The 11701-nt window shown below is 61.8% G+C and overlaps 1 protein-coding gene across 4 annotated transcripts in view; it reads right to left on the reverse strand.

Annotated features, from left to right (window-relative positions):
- The window catches only part of NFIC (nuclear factor I C), a 72851-nt gene extending 61558 nt beyond the window's left edge, over window positions 1–11293 (reverse strand). For 2 of the 4 annotated variants that reach the window (XM_043912015.1, XM_043912014.1), the window contains exon 1: window positions 4250–4412. In XM_043912015.1, coding sequence (XP_043767950.1) covers window positions 4250–4279 — 30 coding nt within the window. In that variant the 5' untranslated portion in view covers window positions 4280–4412. Of the gene's footprint in view, window positions 1–4249; window positions 4414–10931 lie in introns of those variants that run through there. The other 2 variants (XM_043912016.1, XM_043912013.1) reach the window with 2 other exon arrangements.
- Between the last annotated feature and the right edge of the window lie 408 nt (window positions 11294–11701).

Below are 11701 nucleotides of genomic sequence, written 5' to 3' on the forward strand. Positions count from 1 at the left end.
CCAGTGGACGAAGGAAGCTGGTTCCCACGTGGGTCTGGTCAAACTCAGGGAGACCCTGTACAGAGCTAGGCAGGTAGCGGAGGAAAGACCAAGAGAAAAACCCTGGCAGGGGGTGGTTCAAGGTTCTGGGGAGTCACTGCTGCCCCTGGCTCCCAGCTCGCCCTGAGCAGACAGTGACAGAAGGCAAGGAGGACAAGCTGGAAAGTGCCTATGGGGTGTTGAATCCAGTTATCGGTTTCTGTGCTAAGTCACTTCAGTCGTGTCTGACTCTTTGCCACCTCATGGATGGTAGCCCACCAGGCTCCTCTGTTCACGGGATTTTCCAGGCAAGGATACTGGAGTGGGTTGCTATGCCCCCCCGCCAGAGGATCTTCCCAACCCAGAGATCGAACCTGTGTCTCTTGCATCTCCTGCCTTGGCAGGCAGGTTCTTTACCACTAGTGTCACCTGGGAAGCTGTAGTTCTTAGTTTAGCAACAACCATCATCAGAGCCAAGCTTATTTGGCACTGACTGTATACCAGGCCCCAAGCTAAGGTTGAAGCATTCAAGGAAGGACTAGGACACCTGCCTAGAGACAGCCACCTGGGCAGGATCTACATGCATATCCAAGGCCAACCTGGGTTCCTGCCTCAGTGACCCCAGTCAGGGCACATGCGTGTGCACGTCTGTATGCCTACACGTGTGGGAGTGTGAGCATTGGGGACGGCACACCCAGGGTCCACTCGCACCCAGTATACGTGTGTGCGGGTCACTGTGAACCCGCCTGCTCATGGGACAGGAAGCCCCACGACACTTGGCGGGTCCCATCTGTTAGGTGGGAGACAGGGAGGTAGGCCAGCTCAGGAAGAGAGACAGTGAGGAAGGGAGGAAGGGAGAGAACGCTGACTCGGCCAGAAGCCCAGCGTCGTGATTTACAAGGCACCCGACCCTGAACACCTCTGCTGCAGAGGAGGGAGGGGGAGAGACACGGACTTAGAGAGAGACAGAGAGAGGGAGAGAGACATGGGGGGAGGTTGTGCCTTGTACAGGAGCCAATCGGAGACCACCAGACCACAGGTCATGGGGGGTAACCTCAGGGAGCACCCACCTGCCCAGGCCTGGCCAGTCAGGTGGGCAGTGGCTCCAGTTCCAGACTCACCAGCCATGCTGTGCCACCCGGGGGCAGGCCCTAGCCCTCTCTGATCTTGGCCCCTCTCCCAGCCCTGAAATGCTTGGAGACCCACCCCCCCCAATCCCAGCAGAGCCTCCATGAACTCATACTGGGCTGGCACTTCATGCCTTCTGTGCCCTGCCACAAGCCGCGGCCACATATATCTGGCCCATAGGAGGCGCTTAATGAAGATCTATTATATTCAATCAAGACAGAGTCGGGGACCCTCTCCTAGCCTCAGTCTCCCCACTGGAGAAACAGTGATTTTTTTAAAAAAGAGTGTTGTCCCACCAGGCAATGGGGTGAAGCAATGAAGGGAAGAATGAATGAATGAGGGGGGCCCTGGCGGCCAGCGCTGCCGTGGCCACGGCCCAGGCCCAGCCTCGGCCCCGGGGAATCCTGGGCACTGCAGCCAAGAGGGATTTGGCCCCAAACCCGGAATAACTAACGTGGCGGTAGAGGCGGGCGGGAGGGAGGCAGGGAGGGAGGCCCAGAGTGGGGCAAGCGTGGGGAGGCCGGCCTTCCCGCCGGCAGGATTTATGGAAGTAACGGCTGCTCCACACAGTTCCTCTTAAGAGTAAAAGTGAAAAGCGTTTGAGTCACCATTGAAACAAGGACGGCACTCCCAGAATCCTCCAGGGCCGCCTGGGCTGTGGCCGCACAGCACCCCCCCCCCAGGTGGGCAGGACCTTGGGGGCACGGGGCAGGCTGGCACCGGAGCAGCCGGCTCTCCCCCTTCACACACCCCCAGCCAGTCTCGGCTCTGAGAAGATCCGGGTCGGATCAGCTAAAAGGGAGCTATTTTCGGATGGGCTCAGGTTGTAAAATTAGTCAGTAGAGGAGGGGAGACAGAGGCCCAGAGATGGAGGGAGAGAGATGGAGAGGGAGAGAGACAGGGAGAGATGCAGGCAGTCAGAGAAAGGTGGGTGGGGCGAGATTAAGATGCAGCCAGGAGTGGGGGGGGGGGGGGTCCTCTGTGGACAGTCTGGGTCCTTCCAGATCCCCCAGCTGGAAAGCCCAGACCAGACTGAGCCTGCATGCAGCTTTGGAGATTACACCAAGGCTGTGGAGGGAGATTGAGGGGGGTCCCAGGCATCCCTCCAGGGTGGGGGGCACCCATGGGCGAATTAGCAGAGGAGAGGGATCCCCTTGCCTCTGGGTCACCCCATCCCCACCCTGGCCTGGGAGCTCCCAGGTCCTCTCTCCAGACTGTCTCCCGGCCGCCCTGTCCTTTGCACACAGAACCTCAGGTATTTTTTATTACCATGTTTCCACCGAGAGCCCGCCTGGCTGATCCTTGCCCTGTGCCCAGGGAAAGCCAGGCCCAGGGAGCAGAGGAAGGCCAGCCCTGCTTCTCACTGCCACCCCCCCCCCCCCCCCCGGGCAACGTGGACCGAGGCCTGTCTCCCAAGGAGTCCTGATGGGGGAATTCCAGGGCGCAGTGACAATAGGCTGCCGTCCAATCTCCTCGCCTGGAATAGCCTCCCTGGGCTCAGCCCCCCTGGGCGGTTCCCAGAGGGAGGGAGCCAGCGAGCGCGGGAAGGACAGAGGGGGCGGGGGCACCTCGGGGCCACCCAGGCCACCCCTTGAGGCCCAAGGTCACCCAGCAACCCTGACTAAGACCCTCATGGTACTTGGCGATCTTTAGAGCAACAAGCGGCAGAGGGGAGCCAGCGATGACTGCTTTGGGGGACCCCAAAATTTGCTCTGAAGGGGAAGCGGGTCTGGAGAGGGGCAGGGACATTCCCAAGGTCACTCGGAGGATAAGGGGTAAGACAGGCCCGGCGACCCCCTTGGCATGGGCCCTCACATTCCCTGTGGGGAGCCAGAAACTGGAGGGGCTGGAGGGGGCCTGTGAGAAAGAGCCTGCTATGCGGGAGGGGCACCCCAGGATCGTGAATGGTGGCGGGGGACACCCAGCAGACACTAGCATCCACGTGCTCCCCACTCGGTAGTTGGTCCTCAGGATATTCGGTGGCCCGCTGGATGCCCAGCTTGGGCGGCCCGCACTTGACACTGCCTCTCCCTCCCGAAACTGCCTCCGCAGCCGCTTGTCACTTTGAGGGAAACTGAGGCCCGACCCCCATGGGTTAAAGACATCCAAGGACGTGGGGTGCGGGCGGAGCTGGAGAGTGGAACCAGCAGACCTGGGAGGGTCCCCCTGGAGGAAGCTGGGGGAGAGAAGGGGTCCCCTGGGGCAATCCCGGGCACAGCCGCCCCCTCCCCACACACCCCCTGGGTCATTGCACAAGGGCCGAGCCCGGGCAGTCTGGGAGCGCGGCCAGGGGTGAGAGGCTACAGGAGGGGGCAGGGGCAGGTGCCGAGCTGGCGAGGGCGTCTGCAGCGCCGCAGTGCCCGGGCCAGACCCGGGCTCGCCCGGCCTCCCGGCTCCTCCCGCCGGCGGCAGCGGCTCAATAATCCACAATCGATGCAGCGAAAATATCGGCCGGGGTTGGGGGCGCGCGGGGAGTGGGAGACCCGACGGGACGTTGGAGCACCCCTCCCCCACCGCTGGTGCCTCCAACTTTGCGTGCCCCCTCCCCCTCCGCGCACACGTGGGCCAATAATGGGGGGAAAGGCGGCCAGGGCCGGGGTGGCGGGGCACCACCTTATGCGGGGGGGGGGGGGTGTTCGTCCCCATATCAGAGGGGTCCTCCCCTCCAGAGTCTCCTGGCGTCCAGGGTCCAACCGGGACCCCCTCGATTCCTCCTATGAGCAGGCCTGGGTCCAGTCTGGGGATTCGCACAGAACCCCGCCTTTGGCCTTCTCCCGGGCACCCCTCGACCTTCCCGGGTGGGGTGGGGGTGCGCCTCCTGCGTCTGGGGAGGGCGAGACTGCAGGGTGAGCCCCCACCTCCGCCAGGGGGTGAGGTCCCGTGGGGCGCGTGGGGCGGGCGTCCCGGATCAGGGTCCCAGCCCATCCCCCCCCACCTCCACCGGACCCTGGCCTGAGGCAGGGGCATCCCGGCCGCGGCGGCGGGAGGGACGCGCGCCTTTTTTGTCCCGCCTCCTCGGGCTTCCAAACTCCGGGGCCCGGTGGCTGGGGGCGCCGGGCCGGGGCAGGGGGGACACGCGCCCGGGGCCGGGCGGGGGGCGTACCTGGGTCAGGCAGAGCGGGGACGAATACATCCCGGGCGCGGCGGGAGGCGCAGGGCCGGCCGGAGCGGGCGCGCTGAACTTACTGAGTCATTTTTCCAAACCCCCCCCCCCCCCCCGCGGCCGCAGCCGGCGCGCTCCTCGCCGCCTCCTCCCTCGGTCTCCCTCCCTCCTCCCTCCCGCGCTCTCCCTCTCTCCTGCGCCCGACTCCCTCTCTCTCTCCCTCTCTCAGTCTCTCTCTCTCTTCCTTTCCTGTCCCCCCCTCGTCTCTGTCTCTCTCTGTGTCTCTGTCTCTCCTCCCTCCGGCAACCACCTCCCTCCCTCCCCCAATTTCTCTCCCCTCCCACCCCGAACCTCCCACTTCTCAACATCCAACTTTCAAAGAAACGAGGGGGGAAAAAAGAGCGCGAGCGAGGAAGGAAAGCCGCTCCCCCCGCGCTCCCCGTGCCTCCTGAACCCCCATCATTGCTTATTATTACGAATTTCCAGCCGTCTTGTGCCGGGGCACCAGACCGGGACCAACGGGCCTGCGCACACCCCGACCGCAGCGGGTCCCCCTGGATCACCCGCCCGAGTCGAGTGGGTAGGGGTTGGTGGCTCTTGTGGGACATTTGGGGGCCGAAGGTGGATTTTGAAGCCCCCCCCCCAACCCGCCCCAAGCTGGCCGGGAAGTTGGAGAAAGGAGCCAAGGTGGGGGGGAGGGAAAGAATGAAGAAGTGACGTGTGCAGAGGCCCGGCGCGAGCGCGCTTTTCCCCTTAAAGATGTACAACCCAGGGTGCATGGCGGGAGAAGGGGGTCTCATGGTATCCTCTCCATCTGATCGCCCCCGAAAGCCAGGCCGGGACGGCAATTCCCAGGCAGAGGGGCTTGGCTACAACTGCTCTTCCTTGGCCAGAAGGGCCCCAACCAACAGGGGAGCCTCCAGAACTCTGCTCTTGCTTCCTCAGCCAGCACCAAAGGAGAACTGGGAGCTGGGGGGGTGGGGCTTGGGCCTCCCCCATATGTTTCCCCAGTACCCCAGGAGGAAGGCGTCCAGGAAGAATCTCAGGCTGGCCAGATAAACCCTTGCAGCCTCTTCCTAGGTGTCAGTGATTCTTACTGACCCCCACCCACAGCGTACCCACTTGACGAATCCAGAAACTGAGGCACTGGAGTGACTTGGAGTCCAGTTACCTGGCCCCAGAGCCCACATTCTGCAGGCTCTGTAGTTCTCCCTCTGGAGAACAGACCCGCCCTCCTCCAGTCTGAGCCCCCAGGGAGCCTGACAGACCTGGCCTCACCCCTCCCTGGGTTCATTCTGCACACCCTCCCAGCCTCTCTCAGGCGCTTCTGCCACCTCAAAGAGCAGGATGCTCCCTGCTTGGCATCCTCCCCTGTGAAGTGGATGAACAGTGCCCACCCCCTGGGGTTGGTCAGCAGAACAGCACTTAGAAGCGCCTTGACCTTCCGTTAAATATGCACTGAGATGCTCTTAGAAAGCTTGGCCATTCTGACCCATCTCCAAGGACAAATGATAACCCCTCACCAACTTGGGACAGCCAGCCCATGCCCAGGAAGACTGTTAATCTCCTGTGTTATAGGGGAGGAACCCGAGGCCCGAGGTAAGATGCTACTGACCTGGGGCCCTGGGGCTAGGCCAGAAGGAAGCAGGATTCACAAGGGACACGTACGCCCTCCGTCCTGCCGGCTCCCCCTGCTGTGAGTGACAGTCACTCAAATGGCACTTCACTAATGTTTTGTTTTTCTAAATTCCCACTGTGCAACCATGGGGGGCATTTAAACCTCAGGATGAAAGGGAGAGACAGGTGTCTAGGAATCCAAATGCCAACATAACAGAAAGCAATATTTTATTATTTTTAAAACCATTGTGAACACCTGGAGGGCAGAATCCCCAATTCACAGACATTTTCAAGTTCAAATGCCTTAGGAGCTTTCTCCCAGGTGGCTTCGACTGCCAGACTGTTCCCCACACCCACCCGGCATGCAGCCTTCACCAGGCAGTTTGGGTTACTCTGGAATGCAGTTTGGAGAGCACAGACTTTCTCTCTGTCTCTCTCTAAATCTCGGTTTCCACATCTGTAAAATGGTTACAATAGATAACAACTCTCGCATTTTGGGAGGTTGGGCAGATTGGAGTCCTTGAGATAAGGTGTGGAAAGACAGTATTAATATATTAGTGGTGGTAGGTGCAAGTTCACAATTGAGAGTGAAGAGTTCTATCTACCTATCTAGGCTTCCCAGGTGGTGCTAGCTGTAAAGAACCCGTCTGCCAATGCAGGAGACATAAGAGACGCAGGCTTGATCCCCGGGTTGGGAAGATCCCCTGGAGAAGGAAATGGCAACCCACTCCAGTATTCTTGCCTGGAGAATCCCACAGACAGAGGAGCCTGGTGGGCTACAGTCCATGGGGTTGCAAAGAGTCAGACATGACTGAAGCGACTTAGCAATGCGTTTGTCTGTATCTATCTATATCATCCAGTTCAGCAGAAAGAGGTCCCTACAGTGTACACAGGAGGTCCACAGCAGGGCGGTTTTAGTGCAGTGTTACAGTCTTGGGTCCTTTAGCCAGGAGCCCAAATTGCCTGTGCCTCAGCTTCCCGTTCTAAGAAATGGGGTGATAATAGTTTCTACCCCTCTGGCCTGTTGTAGGTAAATCGGCCAATGTTTGGACTGCACATAGTATTTGTGAAACAAAACAATTGCTGGACTGGACCTATGTGTGGAACATCTGGGGAGGGGGGCGTCGCATGACTTTAGCTCCTGGCTCTTTGGAACATAAGTTAACTCATTTGTTTAAAAATGCTCTCCCCATCACTCACTCTTAGGCTCCTCTGTAACTGTCCCAGCTACAGACACAGGAGGGTGTTGACTGTCACCCTATAACACTAATGCCAACAATATGGAGCCAGCTACCATGTCCGTCGTGGGGACCAGTTCAGCAGTGCCACCCAGAAATACTACACAGCTCCACAAAAGAACAAGGGACTCCTACCAGGAGACGCCTCCAAGAAACACCCCGCAGTCCAGGGCTCCGCCCCACCCAGCACTTCGGACCATCCTCTCTGATTGGGCTGTCCTGAGCACTGTGAGGGGTGGACAACAGGAGCACCCCCCCCCAACAGTGTGACAACCACGGGTGGCCCTAGACCTCACGCAGTGTCCCCTGGGGAGAACCTCTGCTGTAGACTCAGCAAACAGACTCAAGATCTCATCTGGGAATTTTTTTTAAAGAGTATACATATATCCTTTATAAGAATGTGTATCTGTTACATGTGTAGCTGCTCAGACAAAGCTGGATGCAAATAGGGTTTTTTGGAGTAGGGAGTCCCACACGGTGGAGGTGACGAGGAAGCTTTGATTTTTACTCTGGGTAATTCTACATCCTCTTAAGATGTTCATAAGTGGCTTGTGCTATTAAAAGGCAAACTTTAACAATGTGAGTGGAATCCACAGCAAAATTTTAAAAAGCAAGAGCACCTCAGGGAGGAAGGATAAGAGCTGGAGCCACCTGGGAACCCCCCAGCTGCCACACCCAGCAAACTGAGTTCCAGCCAGCGGGGCAGGACCACTCCTCCTCCAAACTTGCAGGGCATCCTGTGGGTCCCCATTTTACAGATGAGAAATTGAACCCCCAGAGGGGGATGTTAAGGTCCTCAGCCTTGAGAAGTGATGGTGGGATGACACTAGGGCTGACACAGACATACAACACAGAGGCACGCAAACACACCCAGCATGCCACGACAGACGTACAGAAACACCACAACGGAGGCACACAGATTCTTGCAAGTCACACAGACTCCGACAGATACCCAGACCCAAGGGGACACACACACCGACTCACGTAGACTCACAGAGACACACAGACCCATACGAGGGCATGCACAACCCCAAATACAACACAAGTGCAACCAGCCACGATAACACACTCAGACCACAACACGACCATACATGCGCAGGAGCACACGCACCCATAGGCAGAACGCCTCCCAGGATTATACACCAGCACACACACACACACACATACACACACTCACACAGAGGCTTCCCTGGTGGCTCAGACGGTAAAGAATCCGCCTGCAATTCAGCATCCCTGAGTTGGGAAGATCTCTTGAAGAAGTAAATGGCAACCCGCTACAGTATTCTTGCCTGGAGAATCCCGTGGACAGAGGGAGCCTGGCAAGCTATAGTCCATGGGGTGGCCAAGAGTTGGACACAACTGAGTGACTATCACACGCGCACACAACACACACACAGTGACACACGACACACTGCATTCCTGCTCCTCCCTCATGGCTGTCCCCCCCCCGCCCCCCCACCAGTTGCCCCCACAACTGGAGTCTTTGCTCTCCAGATCTTCAGGGACAGTGGCTTCCACGTGGAACTGGGGGAGGGCGGGGTGGGCTTGGCTCCTCCCCCTCCCACAAACGCAGGTGACTGTTTGTGTGTCTGCTGCCTGCCTGTGTGTGATTGTGTGTGCACCGGTGTAGGGGCAGAGTTCTATACACGTGTGGCTGTGAACAGATAGCTGTGAGTGTCACGGGTGTGTGCTACTGACTGACACGAAGGTGTTCCCCTGTGCACCCGGTGACAGGTGGGCAGGGAGGCCAGTGTGGCAGAGGGCAGTGCCTGGGGATGGGGGGTGGGGAGGGCAATGTTTCAGCGCTGGCAGTGGGTGTACGGGGTGGGCAGCACAGGCTGTGGAGGGGCCTGAGGGTGGCGGAGCTCACGTGAGCTGAGGACCCGTAAATTGGGTGTGGATGCTTCCCTGTGTCACTGTGGGACCCCTTTTTCTACCCTTCCCAAACAGCACCCCCAAAGGTGATGCAGGTTCAAAGTAAGACCTAAAGACTCTCGCCTAGTCTTGGGGCTTTTATACTTAGAAAATTAAATAAAGCGCCCTGGGGTGGGGCGTGGGGGCGCGGTGGGGATTCCCCTGGAGGGGAGAAAACAACACTGCGTGCCCAAGCGTCTGGCGCGTCCCAGACAAGTGCTGGAGGCTGGGCTCGGGGTGCGGCTCCCTGCTCATCCAGCCCAGAGGGTCTCCTTGGCCACTTCCCTGGTCCAGACCTAACCCACGCGAGCTTGGGTAACCACCCATCCCTCCGGACCTCCTCAGAGGAGAACTGGGGACCCCCGCTGCCCCGCCCCGCTCTGGGCCAGGTCCCCGCGCACGCGCAGCCCCTGCTGGGAGACATCGCCGCCGAGTGATCGCGTCCCGGCGCCACCTCGCGCCCAAACCTCAAGCTGGGACCACCTGGGGCCGCGCGGACGGGGGACCCCGAGGCAGGGGGAGTTGGAAGGAACTGGGTGGGGAGTGAGAAGAAGGGACGGAGCTTTGGCAAAGTAGAGGAAGCCATCGTCCCCCACCTGGTAGCTCGGGTTACGGGGAAAAAAGGGACTGGAGGGTGTGGGGGAGAAAGCGTAGACCCATCCTCAGGAATAGTCACTTAGCGCCAGTCACATGAACACAGTGACACCGAAATGTCCCCGGAGACGCAGTCACACGACACAGCTCCCCACTCAGTGGCAACCCCCTAACCCCCCCCTCCCACTCACCCGGGGACACCCCCACGGTCATCCAGGGACATCACATTCCCCGGGGACACACAACCCAGACACACTGCTTCACAACACCGCCCCACGGGGACGCAGGGCACAGTCGCCCAGTTATACCAACACGTACACACTGTCCCGTAGTCGCACAATGCTCTAACAACACGCAACACAACACACACACAGCCACGTGGATGCGCAGATACACAGATCCATAAGGGAGAGGACCCTACGCCTGGGGACCCACGGACAGAGATGGGACCACCTAGCCGCACAGACTCTCGAATACACCCCCAGGAACCCGTGTCGACCCGTTGCAGAGCACAGGGGCCCCCGAACGTAGCCCTTGAATGCGGATGCCACCGACACCGGCGGACCGGACACCGGAACCTTCAAGTGCAGCTACCGGCGCTCGCGGGCCTGGGGCGCGCCCGGCCTAGACCCGGTGACCCCTCCCGGCTGGGACCCGTCGCGCGCCGCGGCGGGGCCGGGGTCGACCCGGGGGCGGGGCTCAGGCGGCGCTAGGGCCAGCCGGGTGGCTGCCCCAGCGCGGCGCCGAGCGCGGCCGCCCGCCCGGCTCCAAGTTCAAGGCGCCCGGCGGCGGCCGCTGCGCGCTCTCCGCCCCTCTCCGCAGCGGCCATTTTCCGCTAGCTGGCGCGCCGCGCTCGCCCGGGCCGGGGCAGCCCGCGGGGGCCGCCGCGACCCCCGCCCCGCACGGCCCCGGTGGGCGCCCCCTCCCCGATCCCGGATCCCCCGCGGGCTGCGCGCTCGGGGGTCTCGAGCCCGGAGCCGCGCCCTCCCGCTGGGCCAAGGAGGGGGCGGAGGCCTGGCCTGGGGGGACCCTCTCTCGGGAGCCCCGCCCTCCCCTCTAACTCCGCCGCGCCCGTGAGGGGCCCCCCACTTGGGGTCCCCCGCTGCGCCCCGCGCTCCAGCTCCGCCCTCAGCCGCGGGGGGGTGGATCGGCGGGCGGGGGTCCCGGGGCGGCGGGCGGGAGGGGGGTTCCCCGCATCGAGCCCCTCCCCCGGGCGGCCCCCGCCCCCTGCCCCCCTAGACCTCGCAACTTTCGCCGGGAGCCCACGCACCACCCCAAAAACTCCCCCGGCGAAAACGAAAGTGGGGGCGGCGACGTACCATGGCGCTGCTGCGAGGAGGCGAGGCCGGCGCCGGAGCGAGCGCGCTCGGTCCCCGGCGAGGGGGGGCCGGAGGCGGCGGGAGGAGGCGGCGAGGGAGGGCGCGCGGGGGAGGGAGCGAGCGCGCTAGGGAGGGGGCGCGCCGTGCCCGCCCCCCCGGCCCAGGACCCTCCCCTCGGCCCGCCCTCCCCCCGGTCCCGCGCGCCGCCCGCGCCTCAGGCCGCTCGGCGTCCCGGCCCCGGCTCCGGCGGCTCCGGCTGCGGCTCCATCCCCGGCCCTGCCCGCTCGAGGGGAGGCCGGGAGAACGGTCGCGGCAGCGGGTCGTTGGGCCCGGGTCGGGCTCTCTGCGGAGGGAGCGGATCCACCTTTACGGCGCGCGCGCGCTCACACACACACTCACACACACACACACACACACACACGCAGGCAGCTGGGGACACTCGCGGCCCGGGCCTCCTTGACTCCGACACCGACACAGAAAGCACAGCGCCTCGCCTGCGACGTGTTACAGACACACTCAGCCTGCGGGTGTCACCTGGACACCCCCGGGCCCATGCTCAGTCGGTTCGGTTCTCGGACGCACACCTTCTGCAGGATGCCACCAACACAGACTCACACTCACAACCTGCGGGTGTCACCCAGACACACGGGGACCCACATGCTCACAGTCTGCGGGGTGTCGCCTAGACACCCACAGCCTCCACGCTGTCACATACACAAATTCACAGTCTGCAGGGTGTCACTCAGACAGCCGCACAGACTGACAATCGC

This window comes from Cervus elaphus, chromosome 9 (assembly GCF_910594005.1).
Source record: "Cervus elaphus chromosome 9, mCerEla1.1, whole genome shotgun sequence".
NCBI classification, from domain to species: Eukaryota; Metazoa; Chordata; class Mammalia; order Artiodactyla; family Cervidae; genus Cervus; species Cervus elaphus.